Source organism: Corvus cornix, chromosome 4 (assembly GCF_000738735.6).
Source record: "Corvus cornix cornix isolate S_Up_H32 chromosome 4, ASM73873v5, whole genome shotgun sequence".
NCBI classification, from domain to species: domain Eukaryota; kingdom Metazoa; phylum Chordata; class Aves; order Passeriformes; family Corvidae; genus Corvus; species Corvus cornix.
Genome location: NC_046334.1, coordinates 40,539,526 through 40,564,117, shown reverse-complemented (window position 1 = coordinate 40,564,117; position 24,592 = coordinate 40,539,526). Strand labels below are relative to the sequence as shown.

Below are 24,592 nucleotides of genomic sequence, written 5' to 3'. Positions count from 1 at the left end.
ATTCAGGTTTTAATTCCTTATTAGTTTCAGGAAATACATGTCCTCAGAGCAATGAGAGGAAACTTTGAAAGTTTTTCTTCCTCTTGTGCTGGGTGTGGGCTCGGTACTGCCTAATTGTTAGTCTGTCCCATGCCTGTACTCCCATAGGAAGCGAGAACAAACCCATTTACATTTGTGCCATTGCTGTGTGCTTTCAAATTTTTCTTTTTCTCTTCTATTTTTAAGATCAAAGGTGACAAGAATAGTGGAGCAGAGAAGTTAAGAATGATGCAGAGAACACAGATGTGAAGAGCAAAAGAGAGAGGAAGGAGCTGAGCCCGGTGCAGTGGGGGCAAGGAGAAGCAGCAGCCTAAATGCAAGTACTTAAATGTGGAAATGATGGGTTCCAGGCTGCTTAACAGGCATTTAATGCCTTGCTTTAATCTGCATCTAGTGCCAGTTGGCACTTTCAAAAGGGTGCCTAAGATAAGTTAATGTTTTTAAAATTTTCTGCCTCAGGTTCAAGACTTTGGACTCTTATGTCAATAATTTACAGCTCTAAACAGGGAAGTGGCATCAAGGTCATGTGTGCATGTGTGAGAGAGAGACAGAGAGAAAAAGAAGTCAGTTTGAGTCTTAGCTGGATAGTATAAGGTGGTGTAGTGCAGCTGAGGGGTGTGTGAAGCACTCTCTTCATAGCTGAACAGCATTGAAATGTAAAATAACAGCTACAAAAATCAGTGACTGGAATGATCAGAGAAAGCTGGAGGGAGGGGGTCAAACTACTCAGCCACAACCAAAGTGGTCTGCTAAATTGCTGTTATGTAAAATGTATTTTTATTAATTCTGGTCAAGTTCATGGGACTGAAAAAGCCATTTGAAAGCCCTTCTGTTAGCAGGACCATCATTTTAGTTAGTACAATGATGCCTCCTGCATGTGAATTTTTTTTGTTACATATTTTTTCTTGGCAAAAAAGGTCTTGTGCAAATGCAGGTATGTGGACCAAAAAGAGGTATCTCCAAGAGAGTAATTGTTTTTCTTTGTGACCTCTGGTATCCCACCTGTATCAGCAGACAAGCTTTTGCCAATATCCTATATGTTCTTCGGGTGAAGGTTTTCCTAATCCAAGTGTACCAGAAGAGTATTTTCTGCCATAAAGAAGACTTTATCCTCTTAGTTGCTCTTAGGGGAGGCTTGCACACAGATCTAAAATAATGACTATATTTACAATTGTTCAGTGCCTGGAAAGCTTTAATAAGTGTACTGTGCAGAGGTGGAGGAGCTGCCTGGGTGTTCTGCCTGCCAAACAAGTAACCTTGTCCCTTATTCCCTGCAGCTCCTTCCCAGGTGGGTGACAATGCCTGTCGAAAGGATGCGGATGCGGCCCTGGCTGGAAGAACAAATCAACTCTAACAGAATACCGGGGCTGAAATGGATAAATAAGGTAAGGGGTGGTGTGCATGCATGTGCTGAAGTGGAACTTGATAGCAGTGGCTGAGGCTGAGGTCTGCATAGGTAAATCAGCTCATTCCTGGTTTTCAAAGGGGTAACGTGGGGAGGAAGGGCAAAGCTGAATGCTTCCTGCTGAACCTGTTCCTCTGGCCTTGCCTGCCAGATCTGAAGCGTCCTGCTTTAGTCTGGTGGATTTGTGGCTCATTTGAAAGCATTTTCCCACTCTTTGTTGAAGTGAGTGTTTCTGGAGACTCTGCTAGGACAGTTTTTTTTAACCTAGGAACACATTGTTCAACAAGTAGCATCAAAGGGATGTGATCAAAATGCTGTCCTGAAGTGGAAGACTATGTTCTGTATTAGACTTAGAGTTGAAGCAACGATCTCCTGTTTCAGACTTGTGTGACTTCTCTGATACTTCTCAACCTGGGAGAAAATAGGATAACTCTTCCCCTGCCAGACTCAAACCTGATATTCCTGGTCCTGAGCTCTTACTAAGTGCTCAAGACACTTGGAACCCACAAGCGTGAGCTCAGAAATGTCAGTGCCCAATTTGAATTTATTGTGATTGGTTGAGTAAAACCTAGGAGTGTATTTGAGACTTTGAATAGTAATAAATTCTGGAAATGTTGCATGCTTTCTGCACAATACAGGAGAGTAATTCACCGCACAGAAAAGCATGAAGCTGTTTTTGCTACAGAGGCTACTTTATTATCAGAATGAGTGGAAATGCACAAAATCAGGTGCAGAAACGTAGGAACTGCCTCTCTGGTTAAGTCACTAACCCAAATAGTATGGTATCCTCCCTATAGCAGTAGTAGTTGTGGTACTCCGGTGCTCATTTTTAGAGTAGAGAAATAACAATCGAAATTACGACTTTTCAGCTTTCAAAGCTATAAATGCTCATGACTATGAAATTATCAGGAATGCTTTAAATTTCAGCTATGAATCTTGTTTCTCAGGAACTTCCTGCATCAGTGACTCTCACATGCTGTGGCTGGGTAAATAAATATGGCTGTATCCATCTCCTAGTTAGCTGCCCTGTGAATTCGAGGAGGTCCTTGTTCTTGCATAGTGGGGTCACAGCTGAAGAGTTGGAGACCAGTTTTTACTGTTGTCTTTGTAATTTGAGTCTCATGTTTGGGTCCCTCTCCTTGAATATCTCTGTTTTGGTGTCAGGTTTCCTGCTGACAGTCCATGTCTGCTGTCCTTTGCTGGGCGTTCCTGCCTAATCCTGAAATAATTTTTCTGCCTTGAGGTTTATTAAACTCCGATTCCCCACTTCTACCCTCTGATTTGGCATCAGTCTGGATTGCCTTTAGGATGCTCAATGAGATAATTGCACATCTGAGCATTTCTGTTTAAAAATGTTTAAACATTCATTCTAACAATGGATCATTAAACCAAAAATATTTCTGGTTCTACTGTGAATCCTGACCATAAACAAAGCCATGCATGGAATTAATGATACAGTGTCATGTGTATCACAGCCTGTTCTATACCCACAGAATCAACTTTGGAGGCTCTAGGATTTTAGGACTTGTATATTTTAATCAGAGTTTGGTAAAGGACAGTTCACAATTTAGAAAAGAAGGTGTGTCAGATTATCAAGAGAACGAAATTCGTGTGTGTGCACAGCTTTTAAGGAAATAAAATTTAAATATGAAACCATTCTGGGTTGACATTGGCTGGCTGCTCTTGGGGATTTTTTCCAAACTGAGGAAAGATTTAAACCTCTCTCAGTTAGAAATGTCAAATCAGGTACAGCTGACACTTAATTCCTTCCCCTACTGTCATTTCATCATTATACCTCCAGAATAAACCCATCCTGATAGGGCTTAAAAAATAAATACTTGTGTACCTCTCTGGTGAAAACATTATTCTGCTGCGTGACATGAAGGAGGAAGGGAATTTCTTTTCCTTCACAGAGAAACAAAACTGGGAGGTGTTAAGGAAACTACATAGTTCAGTAGAGGGTAGAGGTGATGTGAGGAGGGGGATTATGAGAGGTCAGTGTTCCTCATGGTCTGGAAAAGGAAATTAGAATGAAAACATTCCAAGTAGCTGTAACAGAGAGGCAACCTGCTGCTTTGATGGATGCGCGGAGTATTACCTTGGAGATGGATGCTGCTATTTAAGATTTGTCCTACGACTTTGTAGCTAGTGTGTGGTCTCATGCTCAAGCACTTGCTCCGAGCATTTTGTGATGCTAGAGTTCCAAGTTATCACAGATCACAGAACATTTTGAGTTGGAAGGGACCCACGAGGATCATCAAGTCTAACTCTTAAGTGAATGGCCCATGTGGGGATTGAAACCACAACCTTGGCATTAGTAGCACTGTGCTCTAACAAGCTGAGGTTTGATCTACTTTCCTTTTCATTCCTATTTCTAAGAATGTCACAGCTTTTCCCTTTTGGTGTTCCCACTGGAGTTTAGTAGCAATTCCTGTTACACCGCAAAATTTTTGTGGGTTGTGTTTTTGACTTCAGGTGAGGCTAATTTTTTAACAGAAACGTGAGACTCCTACACAAAAGTCCAGTGATGGAATGCTGTACCAGTCAGCACATGGTTTTCCAAGTTTGAGAGAAAGCACTGATGAGCCCTTTCCTGTTAAGGTCATTATTAGGCAGCATTGACTGAAGAAGAATATAGATAATGTTTGATAATGTGTGAAATGAAGAAGTAGTATTTAAATAGAAAGTATCCAGGTAAACTAGAGCAGAACACTCAAAACATGGTATTGATGTAATCAGCAGTCTTTGCAGGATTTCCGTGAAGATTAGGTATTTGATAGTCAATAAGAAAATTTGTATTTTCTGTATAGGTGTGTCAATTTATATATGTATTTTAAAATTATGACATAGCTTCTGTGATTTTGTTATTTGTGTTATAATTTGGTATAATTCCTGTGCTTCAAGACATCTGGGACTGGGAAGAGCTTTCCGTAATGAACAGAAGCACTGTAATGACCACTTAGACTGCTGTTGAGTGTCTTTGCACCTTCTTTTGAAGCAGTGAGTACAGTTGGTGGTGACAGGATGCTATGTCTGGAGTTTTGTTCAGTCTGCTAGGTTTTGAATTATCATATGGTCTATTTTAATCTGCTATATTCTTAAAGTTCTTGTTGATAGAAACTGTTTTCTATGGAAGTATGTTTTTTTTCTTCCCATGCTTATTATAGTCTATGGAAGAGTGAAGGCAGGGAAGCTTATTCTAGCTCTGATGAATATAGTAGTGTTGTGGACCACAAATAGTGGGTTTGAGGCTTTCTTTGGACTGCTTCGAGTTGGGGAAAGAAGTATCTCTTGATGATTTACTTATATGTAGAGGGAAGAGTAAAGAGGCAACAGAGATGTGAGAGAAGTGATGGAACTACATTAAGAGGAAGATTGAGAGTGAGGACTTGAGGGGAATGAGGAACATGTTAAATCAGTGCATTCACCGAATTAAAGATGAAGCCAAGTGAGAAGAATGCAATTCTGAACAAGTGAATATGACAGAAAGGATTAAAGACAAGAGTTGAAGGACGAAACACAGGCTCAGAAGAAGAAAAGATCACATGGGAAGGAAGGGAAATAAACCTAACCTCGTCATGAGTGAAATATTAACCAAACAGACAGGGAAGAAAAGTGGTTGTTGGGGGAAGGGGAAAGGGTGAAGGATTCCTCTCACCTGACCAGATACCTACAATGCAGTCATTTAAATGAGAGTTATTTGTACTAGAGTTATTTTGTAGTCAGTAGAGAGAAATAGGCTCTATTTTGTCTAGAGTTATTTGTAGTCAGTAGAGAAAATAAACTCTTTTAGGGTGAAATTCAAGCAGCATAGCTCAGGTGGCTGCTGGAGGAGGAGGGTGGATTTTGCCCTGGAAGTACTTTTCTCTTCACAGGCTGATAATTCGATCTAAACCTGCAGTGGCAGAGTTTATAGTGCAAGATGTCTGCATGTAAAGCCAGATAAGAAGTATTCTTCCCAACAGGGGAGAATTGTGGAACAAGCTTTTTTTTGTGTATGGCTTTTCAGAAAAGAGCATGAAGAGTTCTGAAGCAGCCCTGTAGGTCATGACAAAGGAATTCATTACTGTGCTGTGTGACATAAAAACACATCTGATCCAGCACCCTTTTGGCCCGGTATCCTGTGTGCTAAGTGCTTGTGGTAGGAGTGTAGGAAACATGCTGTTCAAGCTCTGAAAGCCATTGGGCCCCCAGAGCTGGAGCTACATCCTAAAACTATCATCTTAAATAGTTACCAGGGATCTTCCGTGATCCCTTGGGGAATCAGTTTATACTGACACCATGTAAGGCATGTCCAGATTTATCTGTGTGTTAAAAAAACAAATTTTAAAAAAAGGCTTCCTTTGCATTTCTTTAAGTGCACTTCTCTTTGGTCTGAAGTTTCTGAACTAAAATGTGTTCAGGTATCTTCAATGCACTACTTCATATGAGTGTGTCTGGTGTTTTTATACCCACTGGAGAGATGTCTACAGTTGATATATTCTTATGTCTGTTTGCTTGGCATACAAATTTGCAAGATCTCTTTTCTTCACCATGCTAGTATTTACTGGCTGAATTCTAAATCCCTTGATTTTGCTCTGTTCCTGTAGTTATTTAGTTTCAGATCTATTTTTCCTAATCATAAAAGTGTTTGTGCTGACAAAACTAGCCTTTGTCTGAAAGTTTAGAAATGTGTAGTACTGCATGCTTTTTCCATGTGTCAGCTTGGAAAACCGCCAGGCTCATCTTCCATGAAGTGGCTTCTGAGTATTTCATATATTTGAACTGTATTCTGCTTTTGATGACGCCAGTGGATATTTTCCTGTTGATTTCAGTGACAGTGACACTGGGCTAGAAGGGAGCAAAACACTTTGAGATGCTGAAACTGTGCTTATAAATGAGTGACTTAAAGTCATCAGAAGATCCCTCAAGTCTATCAGTGTTGGCATTTCCTGTTTGTTTTCCCTTCCAGGAGAAGAAGATTTTTCAGATTCCCTGGATGCATGCCGCAAGACATGGTTGGGATGTTGAAAAAGATGCTCCCTTATTTAGAAACTGGGCAATTCACACAGGTATTAGAACTCTCTCTTTGCAGGACAGATTTTCACATTGTTTTCCCTTTTAAAGTTACATTTTCCTTCTTTCTTGTCTTTGCTTTTACTAACATGGAGAGTGAACTTAAGTTTCCAGTGCTAAGTGCTAAGTGCTTTTTTCAAGGCCTATGATACTCTCCAGCTCTACTGAAGTGCCGTAACTCATTTGCATTGAGGAACACAGTAAAACTTAATTGATTTAAATGTTAACAACATTGGGTTCCAAACTGTCAGGAGTAGAGCACAGTCAGTACTTTGTACACATAGGCCCTTAGGCTCTTTACGCCTTTGTATGGATTTTAGCCAGCTGTGCAAGCTTTTCCATGTTGTTATGGAGTCACATCTGATCTGCAGTGCCCTGGGTCTTTCTTGAGCACAAACTGTTCATCATCTGTTCTAGAAACATGCATGAGAATGAGATCACAGCAGTCTCTTGCAACCTCAGCTATTGTTTGAATGCTGTCATGGGAACCAAAGGCTGATAACCTTGAAGCTAACCTATGCTGTTATTAATTTGCCTTAGGTTTTCAATCACATGTCATGTGTGCCTAACTTTCTTTTCTTCCTTAGGAAAATACCAGTCAGGAGTAGATAAACCTGATCCAAAGACATGGAAGGCAAACTTCCGTTGCGCTATGAACTCCCTGCCTGACATAGAAGAAGTGAAGGACAAAAGTATAAAGAAAGGAAACAACGCCTTCAGGGTGTACCGGATGCTGCCATTATCTGAAAGACCTTCCAAAAAAGGTAGAGGGGAGAGTTTGTCAACATGAAATGCTGTTGAGGGCATTGTGTTGAGAAAAACACCTGCTGCAGGTAGCTCAGTATGCAACAAGCCACCAATGCAAGCTGCATGTTGTGCCCTGGCTGGCTGGGAAATGAGTGGAACTTAGGAACAGCTGTATGAAAAATGGGCTACATTCAGAAGAGAGTATCAATGAGATGTGATACACCCAAGCTGTTGATATTTGTCTGTTAAAGCTGATGGAGTTGTGTTCAGAACCTAGTCCCAGGTCTCCTTCAGTCAAGGAAAATGGTTAGGGGCTATTAGAGGTCAGCACATCTAACTCAGTAGAGGTGATTCAGAATATGGTGGCAGACATTTTGGTATATTTTTCAAGCAAGGCTACAATTAAACTGTCTCTGTCTTGAGCTGAGTGAGAGCAGTACACTCTGCTCAGAGCATTAAACCACGGAACCATGTTGTTAGTTACAAAGACCATGAAAAACCAGCCCCCAGAGCACAATAATGGTGAAATGGGAAACTGAATCCCCAAATTTAGGGATTAAATCTCCTGCCTGCCAGGAGGAGACCTAACCAGCAGGTCAATCTCATGAGTATTTGGTTTCTTTCAAAGTAGAAACATCAGTTTATTTATGGCTCATTAGCTTTCTTATGGCTTCCTTACTGGTTTGTGCAGTAGAACAATGGTTTCCTTAGTCCTCTGGTATCCTGTGTTGTCTAGGATTTTGGATGAAAAGATAACCTGCAAACCAAACACATGGTGTTCCTCTAAAATTCTATTCAGTTCACCTGTAGCTCAGTTTGCTATTTTCTTAGATTGAAAAGTGAAAGGCAGATCTTCAGTTTAAGGTCAGTGTGACTGGAAATGATGAACCATGGCATTTTTGGGGCAGAATCATACTGTGAAAGGGACATCAGTGTGCAAAAGGTAGCACATTTGTTTTGAAACTCTTTCCAGTCTCTTGTCAGTAGTGTATCTTGTATGTTTAGGCACATTCCCCCAGACCATAACATGTCCCTTGGCAGTAGATTCCTGTAGGAACTACAAAAATTCTTCTTTAAAGCTGAGATTCTGGGAATGGGGGCTGTAGCAGGAGAAGATTCTGCAGAAAGTCCAGTTACTGTAAAACTCTGACACAGTTTGGGCCTCATATATATTTTCACATGCCATTATTTTATGGCACGTAGCTAAACTTATGTGTGGGAGCAAAAGAATTTCGCTGCAAACATTTCTAATTTTCAGTGGTATTGTGTAGTAGAGATGGGAGAAACTCCTGGGACACGTCTGTGCTAACAGTGGGGTAGAGCTGAGCTTGCACCAGCAAGTCTGAGCTTCTGCATCAGGTCAGAGCAGGGGCAGCAACACTGGGGTCTGCCAAGGCACATGACATTTTGTGAGGGTCACATGCTGTGTGGTTTTCTGGATTCCCAAGTCCAGTATGATTGCATAAACCACTTTTGCATGAATTGTAATATGTATTTCCCTACCAGGTTGCAACTATTTACAAAAATATTGGTTGAAGTTTATTGTGATCTCTTTTCACATTAAATCAATTAACAATCTCTCTTTTCCTATAGCTACAGAGAAAATGTCAGAAATGTGATGAGACATACATTTTGATTTTTTTTTCTCTTCAAGAGTATTTTTCTCCCCCTTCCTTTTTTTTTAACAGGCCTTGTTTTTTGTCGTTCTTCCATATTTTTCACTTTGATTTTTTGACTGCCATTGCTTTCCTTGGTCCCACAGTGGTTGTCTTTTGTAGCCTTTTAAAAAAGAAACACAAAGCGAGAGCATTCAAGGTGAAGTTTTTGCTGCCCAGGCCTTAAGTGAAGGGTAAAATGAAGCAAAATGTGTTCTCCCTTAACTAGAAAGTCCTGCCATTTGGAGGCACACTTTGGGGCTATTTGTTGGTAAATACAGAAAGTGTGAAGGAAAACTCATGGCACACAGGACTTTATGAAATCTTCCTTCTGTTGTTGCAGGAAAAAAAACGAAGTCTGAGAAGGATGACAAATTCAAACAAATTAAGGTAAGAAGTGGCTGTTTAATACTGCGAGAGCTTGTGAACATGATCTGTTGCAAGTATTTTTTAATAGCTCCAACAGTATATTGTGGTGGGTACTTGTCAATGCTTGTGGTTTGGTTAAGTAACTACAGTTACCCAGGATGTTTGGGGCTGGTTTTTTGAAATGTGAAAGCTGTTAAAGCCATGACTTACATCATCAATGGACACAGCCCTTGTGCTACAATGCCTGGAGGTTGGAAAACTGGCACTCAGCAATACATTTGCCACTTGTTTGTCTCTGTAAGGAGAAATACAGTAATTATGGAAGGAATGCTTCTGAACAATAGAGCTACCTTTCAGAGCAATTAATTTCTGTGCGTAAGGCATTGGAAATTCCTTCTCATTTAGGCAAGGGTCAGAGCTGCACCTTGTGCTCATGTTTTGTCAGTTAGAAGGCCTCAGCTGTAAAGCTCCTCCATCACAGCCTGAGATTTCTGCTTGTTCAGAGCATCGACCGAGACTGATGTCCGCTGTCCCTGAGGAACATGGCGTTTCCTAGCTTTCACACCTCTGCCAAGGACCTCTGTGAGGTGGTCAGTATCACACACCAGCAGGGTTTAGCCCACCTTCAATTTTTTTTAAAAAAAAGCAAATCTCAGAGATTTCAGACTCTCACCTTTCAGTAAAATTGGTGTCCTTGGGCTGTGTGTAGCAGCTGTGTCTACAGTGGAAGGGCAGCTTGGTCCCCTGCTGCTCACTTGTGAAGGGCTGTGCCAACCATGCCTGGGTTCAGGCTCTGCAGTCTCTGGCCAGGAGGTTCTCTGGGCCAGGTGAACCCAGAAATCTGGGAAAAAGTCCTCCACTGAAATTGGGTTCAGAAGGCAGGTGCTGCCCCAGGAATTGTGACTTGTGGAGTTACATGTTAGAATGCTATGACTTTTAAATTGTCTTGAAGGAACCACTTTTAAACTATCCTATTTGGATCACACAGCCACACGTGGTTGTTATAAAGTGACTCTGATGGTGGCTGATGTTCAGAGGGAGCCAGTGAAACTGCTTTGGTCAGAGCAGAGCAGTGTGTCAGCACATACACATACCTACCAGTGATACCTACTGTTAGTTCTTGCAGCTTTGAGCTGGGTATTCTTGTCTGTTCCCCCGTTCTGACAGATGTGTGCAGTGGCTAGCCTGGGTTTTAAAAGAGGTGCTATTTCCATACTCAGCCACTCTTAGGCTGACTGTTGAATGTTGAAGGCTGTAGTAGAGAAGAAGGGTGGTAGGTGAATTAAAGCAAATGCACATTTCTGAGCATGAAAGCTGCTTATAATTGCTTTGCTTGGTGATGTGAATTCCTGAGACCAGAGTTGCATGTTTTGGACACCTTACAGTTACCTTGAAAAATCTCTTTTAGTGGAGCCCAGTGGGAGGCTACTCCATGGTTTGCCTGGTAACTGCAATGGGGTGATAGCAGCAGAGGGAGAAGCTGAGAATCTGAGCAGAGATCTGCAAAGGGACTTCAGCATAGCAAGAGCCTTTCAGTGAACTTCCCATTGTTGCCACTGCTGGACCCTGTGGGCACTCACAGCAATTACTAGTGGGTTGAGCTTGAGCAGGGTGCTCAGGGCACTCACTGCTTGTCCCTGTGGATGTGAGTCCTGGACCTTACCAAATCCCTGCTCCATATTAGCAGAGGTGCAAGCAAGTCTCCCACCCCACAGATAGGTCTCCTATCACTGGGCTTTTGGGCAAGCAGTGTCTGTCATTATAATTCATTAAATTCATTAAAATTGTCAATAATGGGAAGGAAATGGAAATATCAGAGCAGCCCAGATACAACCAGTCTCTTTCTTTTGAAACAAAGGACTGAACTGAGGTCTAGTTCCTACTTTATGCTAGATGTATCCTTTTGACCATGCAGCTCTACATTGAGAGACATTTTTTAAATCTTAGTGACAGCTTTCCCCATGCATTTACCTTAAGCTAGACATCTGGACACTGAACATTTAGGTGATGTAACACCAACTGTGCCAGCATCCAAGTCTCTTTCTGGATCTGGCACCACCACCTGAGTTCCAAGACGCCTATTTGTTTCTGGAGCTTGAAAGGGGCTACTAAATAAACTTCTCTGTAATCAGCCTCAGTAAAGTTGAGCAAGTGCTGCATGCACAGTGTTTCTATGGGGGCTGTTTTGTTTGCTGTGTTGCACAACACCAGATACTCAGGGCTCCAGTGTGCAGCTCTAACCTATCTCTGCGGTCGTGATCCTCAATGGATCAATAGCAGCTAATTTTATCTTTTCCAGTTCTCCAAGTCTTTGACCTGTGGGCCAGCACAACTGGTGCAACTCCTCAAAGACCTAGTTGCCATTAACACTTAACTTTGCACCCTTCTGATGTGCCATGGGACGTTGGGACAGGGTGCATGTTTGCCTTGCTTTAGTATCTGGGAAGGTTCTTGTATTGAAGTGACAATTCTTTTAGAGTAGATCACAATGACAGCATATGACATCCAGAAAAAAATCTGTCACAGTGCCCCCAGTATTTTGTCCCAAAGATAACAGTTCATATGGTTAGCACTGGGATGGGCTGGCACCACAGGTCCTGAGGCTCACCTTTGCCCTGCCTTTGATGAAATGCTTTAGAGCCCTGAAAATGAGCACAGCATGGACAGCTCTGCACCTCTCTGCAGGTGTCTCTGGCTCAGCAAGTGGGGGACAACTTGCAGCCTTGCAGGGCTGGCAGAGTAAAAATAAAAGACTTTAGACATTGTAACCAATAAACCTGTGAGAGAGTCAATACCAGGCAGGAAGTTGCACGTGTAGAATAATCCTTTTAAAAAAATCCTGAGTTTATGGAATTAATTTTTTTGGTGTCTACTCTGAAGGGATTTTTTTTAGATTCCCACTTGGGTGTACCAGGCTTACAGAGATGCATCTTGTAGAAAGCTCGGTCTGTGTAGAACAGGTGGTGTTTTCCCAATGCTGTTGCCCTGTGGTAATGTTTATGATGTGATCTAAAAGGCTGTATTTAGTGTAAACACTTTGGTTTGCTTTCAGGCTTGCTGTAGAGAAAAATTAAGGCTAGAATTTAGTAATTGCTGTACAGGAACTAAGGCTTCCTTTCAGAAGGTGCAAAGAGATAGAGCTTATTTGGAAGGGACTGAGGAGGAATATTAAATAGACTACCATTTTAAAGCAGTGTTTCTTCCTTGTTTGTTTCAAATGTTAATCTCTTGTAGTAAATAGCTTACTACTTCCTTGCTCTCAGAAGGATTATTCTAAATTTGAAAATTAAAAAGAGCTGTCATTTCAAAGCACAAGATACGGAAATGAAGTTTTCGCGAGCTTCTCTCAGAGAAATATTCATTCTAAGACAGTGTCTCGCAAAGAGCAGGGGGTATATGGCAGGCAGAAGTGATGGGATTTATTACCACCTCAGAACAAAGAGATGAACTGTCTCCTAAAATAAAGCAATGCTGACCCAACTGTACTGTTTTCATTCTAGCAAGAGCCAGTTGAATCATCTTTTGGGATTAATGGGCTAAATGATGTAACTTCTGACTATTTCCTGTCCTCCAGTATAAAAAATGAAGTTGACAGTACAGTGAACTTTGTAGGTAAGTACTCCTATGCTTTTTTTACACACACAGGTGACTTCAAAAACCCTTCTGGTCTGCAGACTTATCTTTCCATCAGCATCTTGCACTTCAGGGAATGCCACAGTTGCAGTCAGGTAGACCCATTTTTCAGTAGCCTAGGCCATGCAAGATTGTGGTTGCAGGTCAGCCCCATCACCTTGCAGAGACAGTGAGCAGTACTGTGGCAGTGTGGTGGTTCCCTTGACAGTAAAGCACTTACAGACACTCTAAGTTGGCATTTCACGATGTGGACTTATTCCACAGGGTAGTCCTCAGCCATGAGGAGACTGTAGTCAATGTCGTGTGGGAGATAAACTGCAGTCAGATGGCAGTTTCCCATTGCTTAAAGCAGAGCTTTGTATAGAATACCATTTTATTTGGAAGTTCAAACCAGCAGGCAAAATGTAGAAAGTTGGTTCTTTTTACTGACACCTCAGTAGCAGAGGTAGTTTTTAACATCACTGAGCTTACAAAAAGGATCATTGAAGACTGCATTTAGAAACCAGTACATTAGAAATGAGCTGTCATCTCAACATGTGAATAATTGGTCCTCAGTAGAATAATTGGACTGGGTTTTGACAGGTGTTTTTTGGCTGAGATTGTCATTGCAGCAAGACCTCCTAGTAATATGACCCACATACCATTTTGTCTCGAATTCCACTTTTAAATATGACAAATATGTTAGTATTCTGCTTGGAGAGATGGCAGAAATCATGTACAGTGACTATTTTTGATCCCCATTTCTTAGGTCACAGGGCTTTGCATAGTCATTCCCCTGAAGTACTTGTGTGGCTGAGAAGTTTGTGAGTAGTTTTGCTCTATTTATGCCAGTTCATTTAATAGGGTGTTGCTTTGTAAGAGTATTAGAGCATGCTTGTTGCTCCTCCTGTTATAATTTGAAGGAGTAGCACCGTAGTGCTATCAGTGCTTCCAGTTCACTGACTGAGGATTGAGTAGGGAACTGTCATCTAGTGTTGTTTAATTATTGAGATGTGAGGTGTGCTGCTTATCCAGACTGGAGAAAGAAGTGGTTATTTAGGTTGCAGAAAGGATTTTAATGTAAACAGGGAGGAAAAGGTATACTAGAATTGTTCTGCAGAAAGATGGGTAATCAGCAAGAGGGGATGAAAGACAAACAGCACCCTGCAGAGTTTCTGACATACATGCAGCTCACTGGAAGCTGTGGCATATTGCCCAAGTGAGCAGTAGTTTTTGCTGTGTATTTTATCTCTCAGGGTGGGTAAGAATTTGTCAGGTATTGAGGAAAAAGATAAAATAGTGCAGATGACCTGCTCATACCCTGAGTGGGTTGCGCAATATTGGTCTCTCCCAGATAAAAAATTAACTGTGTGTGCTCTTGCACCACTCTCACCACACTCAGTAAAAAGCTGGTTTTTTCAGAACCAGGAAAGGTGAAATAAAGGGGAAACAGAATATCTGAAACATAACTGTAGTAATTGTAGTGATTCAACTTTTAAAAAGTCTATCTGGTATGCATGTAATCTTCTTTATGCTGGCATTCTTTCTTAAAAGACACATCTAAGTTTTGGAGACTTTCCGGTGGTTACCTGGCACTTCACAAAGCAAAATAATACGCAGCTTTTCCCTGAGAAAAATACCTGTCGCTTTTCTTTTTCAAAAAGCCCTGTCTTAAGATAGAATGCAGGAGTGGATTGTGTGTATAGACATGTGCATTCTTGTTTATTTATCTTAGTTCATGCAGGAATAGATGCTATCTTTTGACTTTTTCAAATTTAATAATTAATATACTCAGGTTACTTAACCTTAAGAATTGCAAGATCTATTGTATTTCATTGCTTACATGTTTTTCCCCTCATGGGTCAAGAAAAAAATTGACTGTTTGACCAATACAGCATTGTGTTTGCACAGAGTTTAGCCTTATGTTCCTTTTGAAGCTTTATGTTCAGTGAAAGAGTATCTATAGTCTTTCTCTTGGATAACCATGGTTTCAGGTTAGATATCCTCTGAGATGGCTCCATCCCTGTGCATTCTTCTGATCTAACTCACGGTTTTCAGTTCTGTGCGGGATTAATGCATTTGTCATGTGTTCATGCTACTGAGATTAAAGGAAGAGTTGTACAAGACAGAGGAAATTATGTCAAGCAGCTTCAGAGAAGTGAGATTCTGGCTTTCACCATACTTCTGCTTTGCTCAGTAATTTTTTTGTACCTTGGTTTGTCAACCTTTTTCAAAAGATTGTTGTGTGGAGTAACTAATGCCTGCAAAGCATTTCAGGACCCTTGGAAAGCATCCATGGTTGCTTCACTTTGTACAAATAAGTCATGGTCCTTAGATATTAAATTTCATTGGTATTTTAGTATTAAATATCATGTGCCTGAGGGAATAGGAAACCCCTCTGTTAATAACAAACTGAACTGTAGCTTTCTGTCACAGACCATGTGGATTACAGGTACAACTGTGATATGCTATCTAGCATCGATGGCATTGCGAGGGTCAGTGAGAATAGGTATCTAACTGGAGCAGAAATTTTTCATAGATTCATGTCATATATACTCCAGAATCCCACAATGTTTTGCTTGATCCCGTGGCCAGGTTTTTGCATGCCAGTTCTGGTCTTCTGTTGTATAGTTTACATGAGAGCATTCAGAGGCCATGGGATGTTGGCAGCTTGCTCTTTGAGGATCGCAGATTTCCTTTAGAACATGGAAACTTATACCCACTGAAAGCAGGTGGTGGGCATGGAAAAAAGTACTGAGACTATTGAAGACTCAGTCAGATACCAAGCAGGCTCCATGGGCAGGCTCTTAGAGATTCAACAGGGTCGAGATATTGTCAGTAATCAATTTTGTTGTTTCTAACCCAAAGTTGTAGGACAGCCGCACCTTGATGGCAGCAGTGAGGAGCAGGTGATAGTTGCCAATCCTCCTGATGTTTGTCAGGTCGTAGAAGTGACAACAGAAAGTGATGAACAGCCCCTCAGCATGAGCCAGCTGTACCCTCTACAAATCTCCCCTGTCTCATCCTATGCAGGTAAGCAACTTGGCATTTCTTTACACTCCTTTTTCTGGAAATGTTTGGAAGATATTGGGGGAAGGAGGGCTCTTCCAGGGTAGCTAACAAAGATTCAGGAATGTGTACTCATCTGCCTTCTGAATTGTTAATGAAACTCAAAAGCACACAGTCCTCTGCTCATTTCCTTGAGAAACAAATTGACAGATCTGAGGTTGGTAAATGTGAGCTGAGGGTTTTAGCCTGTGAGTAATGGAAAAAGAACTTTTTTAGATATAATGCAGAGGTCTTTTAGAAGGAGATTTTCAATGGTACAAATGACATGCCCCTGCCTTACTAAAGATTAAAGGTCTTTTTTGCTCTGTGTTTACTCAGTGTCTAACACAGTGTGCAGTGCTAAAGGCTGCACTAATGGTACACACGCAGATATGGAGCTGAGGGCCCAGGGGTAGTGGATCTGTCTTGTTGCAGATTAGAACAGCCATATAGTGACTGATAACAAGTGATCTTGCAAGCAGCAGAGCTGTGGACATCTGGCTTCCAACGTCTGCCTCCCATCTGGATTCTCTGATACCCAAAAAGAGGATGAGATAACAGGCTTTCCCCTGCCCCCAGTGAGGGTGGTTATGGTTTCTCTTTTCATCTAGCTCCTTCTTTTCATATAACTGTTAGGAAGTTAAGAGTCTTTGGCACTCATTTATTCCTTATTCAAGTCTGACAGTGTGTTCAGAAGTTTTTAGGGGAGAGCAGACTCAAATGTACATGCAGACATGCTATATAGAGTCCCCACAATCATATAAGCCTTATTTCATAGGAAGCAGGACAAAGCCACATTTGAAAGTAGAAAAAGTTTCAGATCCACCTGTCCTTTCTGTTTTAACATGGTGCTAGTTTGCAAGCCTTAGGAGACTGGGTAGAAACACAAATGTCATCTTTTAAGGCAAATTTAAGTATAAATTGTTCTCCATGCATTTTATTATTTTACACATGGTTTTTGCCTTTGACTTATTAGACTGAAATTACTTCCAGACATATTTTTATAAAGTATGTATTTAGTAATTTTTATCTTTGGGACTAAGTGAATGATGTTCTTTTGGATAGTCTCCACTGTTAATCTCACATGTTGATAAATGGTTATGCTTTCCAGTGTGTTTAGTCTGCAGTAACCAAAGCATTCAGAAGACTTATGCAAAGCATAAGGCAGGGATATATGACAGTACTTAAATTTATTAGCAGCAGGGAGACAAGCACCTTTGAAATTCATTTTTCCTCTTTACAAATATGTCTTGGAAAACTTTTCCATCTACACAATCATTACAATGATGCAATCTTTTAACTTCAGCTATAGAATGTAAATTCTTGAAATGCAAACAGGAGTCACTGTCTTGGTCTGGAACTCATGGTGGTTTTTTGGACTGGAATGATAGAGAAGGGTGGTCTGGTAACCACCTTGACAAGAGCAAATCATGAGCTACCTGCCCTAAGGTCATTGCAACCAGCCTGCATCAGGAAAATGAAGGATGACTGAAGTACTTCTGCTACTCCCTCATGCTGTCTTAGTACCTTGGCGGCCTTCAGCTGTCCTTAACTTATACCCAGACCTGCTAGCCCAAAACTCACATAACAGAATTTCATTCCACTGGCATGCTTTTGAGTGCATCTCAAGGCAGCTCTTGATGATCCTGGCTGCTGTAGCTAGAGGCCAGAAAGAGGTGGAGTACTGCAAGGGTCTGTCCTGGGACAAGTCTTATGTAATATATCAATGAGGAGACGTGTTTGTGAACTTGACAGGTGATACCAAATAGGGCACACCAGTTGCTATGTTTGAGGACAGAGCCATCATCCAGAGAGTCCTGGAGAGATTGCAGGAATGGGTCAGAAGAAACCTTATGAAATTTAGCAAGGGCACTTATGAAGTCCTGTGCGTAGGAAGGAAGAGCTCTTTGCAGCAATAGTGGCTGGGGCCTGTAGTATGGAGAGCAGGTCTGCAGAAAGGTGGGTAGGCAGTGAGCTGAGCATGAGACACTAGGGCATCTCAGCCACGGAGAAGGCCACCAGTTTTCAGGAACATGGCCAGTAGATCTAGGGAAGTGATTATCATCTCTACACAGGACTAGATGCGCTACTTTCAAAGTACTGCATCCAGTCTTGAGCTCCCCAGTCCAAGAAATTTACAAACAAACTAGAGCAAGGGCAGAGAAGGGCTACGCAGGGTATGGGCTCTCACTCTGTGAGAAGATAGAAGGACTGGGGCTTGTTCAGCCTGGAGAAGAGATGGATTTGAGGACTTCGTAGCAGGCATCCCTGCCTCTACCACAGGGATGTTTCCACAAGGCAGAGCCAGGCTCTTCACAGCAGTGCATGGTACGAGGATGAGAAACAGCAGGCTAAATTGAAACAAGAAAACTCGGGACAGCTGGATATAGGAAAAAATATCACCTGTTTCACCACAAGGACAGTCAGGCAGTGGAGCAGGATACTCAGAAAGATTGTGCTGCCTCCATCCTCAGAAGTTTTCAAGACCTTGTCACGATCCGCTAATGCAAGCGGGGGTCGTGATGGTTCGTTTATCGATCTCAGAGTGTAAAAGGACACAAGAGATTTCAGTTTTAATCAAAACAGTGCACCTTTATTAAGTGCCCACAACACAGTAATGCAATAGAAGAGAGTAAGAGAGAGAGAGAGAGAGAGAAACAAAGTAGAGAGGGGGAAAAAGAGGGGCAATAGCTACCAACGGATGAGACGAAGTCCTCGTGGTCTTCCACCAATAGATTCGTCTTCTTTCTGTGGGGAGATCTCCGATCTCGGTTATTTTAGAAGGTCCCTTTATAATCCTTTTCAGAAGCGAGGGGTAACTGGCCAAGAGGTTGGGAAATCTACAGCCATTGTTATGGGGCCCGTTGCTTTGGGAAACAGGTACAGGACAGACGTACAAGACAGGTGTACTGGAGAGGTGTACAGGACAGGTCGTTCCTTTCCGCTTCAGCGCAGTCCTTCCCACCTGGGCAGCAAGAACGGCGCAGTCCATTGCGACCTGCACTAATTTTCCTCAGGAATGCGTACCAGTTCCCAGTGGGCACACCCGTAGGCAACACTTGGCAGACAATCCCACCTCAGCCAGGCCAGGACTGCTGTGTTCAGTCTCTGTCTTCGGCGATGATCGTGAGGCAGATGAGGGATTTTCGGACCGTCTCTTACAGACCTGTAGGGATAAGGCCTCCAGCAACCTGATCTAGTCCTGTAGCTGCCTCTGCCTTGAGCAAGAGGTTGGGCTGCAGACCTCCTGAGGTCCCTTGCAGCCTGAATTGTTCTATGAACCACTCTTTTTTTTAAGGATGTATTTGCCCTTGAGGTCGGAGCGAGGACAGGAGTCTGTGTTAGAGCCCTGAAATTTCTAGGACACTCTTGTGACTATTTCTGCTCTGTCTGGCTCCACACAGACCTTATAGAACCACAGGAGCCTTGGCCCTGTGCTTGTGGGTTTGCTCTGTCAGGTGCCCCTGGCTGAATGGCAGGAAAGAGTATCACCATAACAGCTGTGCAGGAACAGTTAGTTGAGCTCTTCTAAAACAACAACCAACAAAAGTCGCCAGCTATATCAGCTGTCCTACATAAATCTGGTTTATTTCAAAGGAACTCTGGTTCCTTTCTGAGGTTACTCAGGCAAATGATGTGAGTCACCCATGTGAGTTTTTCATATTTCCACTGATGTCTATGAAATCCGCTGGTTTTTAGTACTGAGGCTGTTGTGAGCCGCCTGTTGTGTTTGACACTGATTCAAATACCCTTCTTGATAAAAATAGCCTCTCTAACTTTCCATGCCTGAGTGGCCAGCTTCCCTGGCTTTGCTAACTACAGTGCTATCTCTTGCTCAGCATTTTGTTATGTATGAACACCAAGGATAGATTCCTTTTCAGCTGCATCACTCTGTTTTTGTTGTGACGTGCTTCTTCATGTCAAGGAATCTCTGTTGCTTCTCTCTGAGTGGATTCCTTCTATTGGTTCTATCTTCAGGGCCATTTCTACTTTGTGTGAATTAATTTTTCCTCTCCTCCCCCCAGGATGGCTTAATTAGCCAGCTTAGTCACATTGGCACATCTTTCTCTGCCTGGATCAGTGAATGAGAAGGCCTGCAATGCATTAACTGCACAGAGCATTGCAGTTAGATTTAGTGTTTTGGACTGTTCCTCTGCTGCACACTGCAGTGGAGACTCTGACACAGGAGAGGTGCTGGCTTTGGAAGCAGCAGTCTGGAGAAACTGGGCTGGAGTAGAAGGACTTCGGGTACAGTTTAGATCCTGGGGTCTGAAAGAGTGATTCAGCCCATTGGTTTACAGCCTTCTGCCTAAACCTAATGCTTAGCCAAGTCTTGAGAAAATGGCAAGGTACTGCCAGTCTCTCTGAAGATCTGCAGGGCACAATCCATGAGGCATAATCCATGCACTCTTAGCGCTCTAGTTATGTCCAGTGCAGAACATGAGGTTGGTCTCTGGGAAGGCAGGGTTGCAGGGCCTGTGCAAAGCAGTTTGCATGGACTAAAATGCATGACACAGAGCTGAGAGTGAAAGATGGGCTTCAGAGCTGTCTTGCCTGCTATGATAATTCATCACATCATTCCTTGAATTGTGTGATTTCTGTGTTCCTTGTGGATGAGCCGTATCTGTGCAGCTCTGCTGTGGGAGTTGGAGTGTTGTTATCCTGATAGATGCCTGGGGTTATCCTCCCAGGAAAAAAGACACAATGGTTCAAAACCCCACAAGCTGAAGGGAACCTGCAATTCAGGCCTCCACTGGGTTGGTCTCAGCAACCAGTGGCTATGCTGAAGGCACCAGCCATCGCTGCATACTGAAAAGAGGGGTGGGTTTGTGTCCTGTCTCAGATATATCTGAGGCACAGCAGTCTGAACCACCCACCATGCCTGACCCTCAGACAGTAGGAGACCTGTCTTCAGACACATGTAGGCTTGAAAATACAGTAAAAATTCCTGGATTTCAGGCTCTTCTGCAAGGGAGGGATGCAGCTGCAGGAGGATGGCTGTCACGCTGGAACTGTGCCCCTGTATTTGTGCTCTGGTTGAATTGATGAGGGTGAGGGAGGCCATGTGCAGTGGGGGGAGGTGATGGAGCTGGAGACTGTAGTATTGCCACTTGCTCGAGTGGAGAGTGAAGGGTTGAGAAATAGGCTGGAGAGTGATAGCAAAAGCAAAACTATACCAACTGTACCAGAGTATATCAACAGTAATAAAGACCCAGAACTGACAACAAGCCCTTGAGGTGGCAGGTTGAGATAACAGTTCATGAAACAAAACCACATTTATCTCCTCTAGGATGGAGTTGTTACTGATTTTGCAGGGAGATAAAGATTTGGACAGAACTTTGTCCATTGCAGGGCCTGGAGCGGCTGTAGAGGGGCAAGGGAGAGGGGGCATCCCCTGCTTGCTGGAGATTCTGCCCAGAAAGCACAAATCCACTTCTTCCCTCTCCATTGCTGTCTGTTACAGGATATAGTTATGTTAACTGTGATAACCATGTGCATTTACCCTAGTTGTTCAAGGCAGCTGTGCTGTCTTGCCCTGCTGTGGCAGGGTCTCCATGCTTCTCCATTGTTTTCTGGTTGTTTGACTTGACTTTGTTTGCTTCCACTTGTTGGATGTACATCAGGCCTCTTGAGCTGGAATTTGTTACTATAGATAGAATAGCATGAGTTTCATTTTTGTTTCTATTTTGCTTGACAGAAAGTGAAACAACTGACAGCATTCCAAGCGATGAAGAAAATGCAGAGGTAGGTGCTTTCTGGATTTTTAGCAGTCTGGGCCAAGGTCTCAAGATCTGTGTCCTGAGATATTTTTCCCCCTTCTCCATTTGCAATTCTGTCTACCAGTGGAATATTCATTTTGGTAATAGCTGGGGGAGAAAAGCAGATCAGGAAGGTTCAGGGGATACAGATATTTGGATGATCATCACAGAATTAATATCTACAAATTCATTTCTCCTCATCTGTCCAAACTACAAGATTAATTTGCATAATAAGATGTTCTGCAAAGCCATCAACAGTGCCAGCTAGTTTGCTAATATGATGCATTGGCATTGCTGGGTAGCAAGTATTTTATCTTGGTTGAAAACTTGTTCACTTTGTTTTCCTTAAATGGCACCTGATCTCATATAATTGGAGGAAATGCTTACACATGTGACTGAAACAAAGCTTGAATGTTTGAGGTATGTGGGGCAGAAGGCTTTCCTGTGCAGTCAGTTGGGTATTGCTAGGTGAAAGGAATCCATGGGGAAAATAACCTGAGCTACACATATACAAAAACACCACTTGCCTTTTATTTTGGGGCTGCCATCAAGTGACCAGACCTACCGATCCCCATGTGTACTTAGAGGCCAAGGGAAGCTCACTGAGGGCTCTTGGATGCCCTGTGCTCCAGCTGCATTTTTACATAAGGCCTTTTGCAAAGCTCTCTCCTGCTGTGTCTCCCGCTGAAAGCTCTCTGAATGCTCCTTCTTGGAGGATCACCCTGGAGGCTGTGCATCTGTATAATGACACGGCTGACCCACCTGGTCTCTCATGCCTTGGCTGGGGTGGAACTGCAAGTAGTGACTCCACAGACCTCCTTTGACAGAACATGCAGTATCTGTGGTGGGCAAACAACAGGATGCTCATCTTCCCTTGGTGAACTTCCTCCCTGTGATGAGGGATGCTCTGTCAAGTGATAGTGGTTTCCCAGCAGCCTCGCCTGTATTGCTAGTTTGAGTAGTGTTGGGTCTCTGTGCCTGCCTCTTGGCAGGAAGATGCTCTCTCTGGTAACAGAGGAGACACTACCATTTGGAGTTCTAAATGTCTGCATCCATTTTTTGTCTCTGGCATACTGGGAATAAGGCCTTATTTTCCATTCAGAAGAGCAGGTAGTGCCTCCTGAGTGCTGGAGAGACAGCAAGAGTTAAGCACATGACTTCAGAAAAGAAGAAATGGCTGAGAGCAAAGACATTCTAAGGCAGTGGCTAGAGGCTCAGGCTCTTAGAGATGGGGTAATTTCTGTGGAATTTGTGGATATTTCTATCTTCGTCTTGTTACTTGGAGTACTTCACAAAATTGTGTTCACTCATAAAGTCTTCCCTTCTTTCTTCCCCCATTTCTAGGGACGACTTCATTGGCAGAAAAAAAACATTGAAGGCAAACAGTATCTCAGCAATCTAGGAATGAGGAACACTTCTCATATGCTTCCCAGCATGGCAACTTTTGTAGCCAACAAGCCTGACCTCCAAGTCACCATCAAAGAAGAAAGCTGCCCACTGCCTTACAATAGCTCCTGGCCTCCTTTCCCAGACATCCCTCTGCCACAAGTAGTGTCCACAGCCTCCACAAGCAGCAGCCAGCCAGACCGTGAGACACGGGCCAGCGTCATCAAGAAAACATCAGACATCACCCAGTCGAGAGTCAAGAGCTGCTAAGCCTTTGACAGTGTGTTTTTTTAGCTTTGTTTTGTTTGGTTTTGTATTTTACGTTTCTCTAAGAGAGGTTCATCCCTTGACGCACACAAGACAAATCCGAAGGTAAAGCCTTGGCAATATAGAACATTGCTGTGTCCGACTCCAGTGTCGGAGTGTTTTTAACTCAGGACTCCAGCCATCAGTATGTATACCTGAACCCATATTTCCAAGGTTGCTACATAGGAAAACAACCCAAGAACTTTGGCCCACTCACAGGTTCCAGTGTTTCATAAGAGGACCAACTGACCACAAGGGAAGTGGTGCTGCTGCGCTTCTTGCTGTCAAGGCTGTGATGGAACTGAAAGCCTCAGAATGGGAGAGAAAATGTGAACTAGCTGGAATATTTTTAAATAAAGAAAAATTTATTGTGAATATTGTACATAGTGCAGTACTAGCAAAGTTGCAGTCTGCTTCTGCACCTTATTAAGAAAGCACTTACAAAAGGCCTTTTATTACCTTGCTCTACTTAATGGCACATTGAAGGTCCCTCTCCACCTGTATTCTTTTCCAAGGCTATTCTTACTAAAGTGTCTTTAAAGAATAGAGGAAAGGAAAGGAAGTTAAAACTTTCCATGTGGATTTCATATGTTCTGAGACTGCTTTCATCATGTTTGTTTCTAATCTGCTATGCTTGAATGCCGCGTGGTACAATAGGAAAAAAAAAGAAACTTATTACAGAGATATTATGCAAATTCCCAGATTTAAAAAAGAAGAAAAATACTCTAATTCTAACCAGAGCAAGCTTTTTTATTTTTTATACAGGGGAATATTTTATTCAAAGTAAAATTCTAAAGTGAATATAATTTTTTTTAATCTTTTCTACAGCAAAATTTATAATTTTAAGATTCAGTCCTTGGTTATCAGCAGTTATGACATTCTTGTGGCACATTTTTTTTTTAATTTTGTAAAGGTGAAATAGCTTTTATGAGCTCATGTAGCAATCAGATTATCCTGTGGATTGATAATAAATATGGTATATAGTTAAATTTTTAATAATCCTCTTGCTTGTCTCTCATTTTTAATCTTTCAGAAGTCCCAGATGGCATGGGTTTGATAGGTGAATGTGACCTCTCAGAGTGAGCAATTAGCTTAAGCTGCCTTTACAATTTCTGGAGCACCCATCCAACAGGATGGGAAGTACTGTGCTTGAGGCAGCTCAAGGTAGAAAGAGCAACTAGAACTTAAAGGTGACTTACTCAAGCTTGGCC

The 24,592-nt window shown here is 42.4% G+C and overlaps 1 protein-coding gene across 3 annotated transcripts in view; it reads left to right on the top strand.

Moving 5' to 3' along the window:
* Positions 1 to 24,380, top strand: part of IRF2 (interferon regulatory factor 2) — a 41,275-nt gene extending 16,895 nt beyond the window's left edge. Inside the window, exons 2-10 of one of the 3 annotated variants that reach the window (XM_039550892.1) lie at positions 226 to 355; positions 1,317 to 1,424; positions 6,396 to 6,495; positions 7,087 to 7,263; positions 9,245 to 9,291; positions 12,771 to 12,882; positions 15,751 to 15,915; positions 21,629 to 21,675; positions 23,034 to 24,380. In XM_039550892.1, coding sequence (XP_039406826.1) covers positions 1,338 to 1,424; positions 6,396 to 6,495; positions 7,087 to 7,263; positions 9,245 to 9,291; positions 12,771 to 12,882; positions 15,751 to 15,915; positions 21,629 to 21,675; positions 23,034 to 23,345 — 1,047 coding nt within the window. In that variant the 5' untranslated portion in view covers positions 226 to 355; positions 1,317 to 1,337 and the 3' untranslated portion in view covers positions 23,346 to 24,380. Of the gene's footprint in view, positions 1 to 225; positions 356 to 703; positions 974 to 1,316; positions 1,425 to 6,395; positions 6,496 to 7,086; positions 7,264 to 9,244; positions 9,292 to 12,770; positions 12,883 to 15,750; positions 15,916 to 21,628; positions 21,676 to 23,033 lie in introns of those variants that run through there. The other 2 variants (XM_019287250.3, XM_039550893.1) reach the window with 2 other exon arrangements.
* The last annotated feature ends 212 nt before the right edge of the window (positions 24,381 to 24,592 follow it).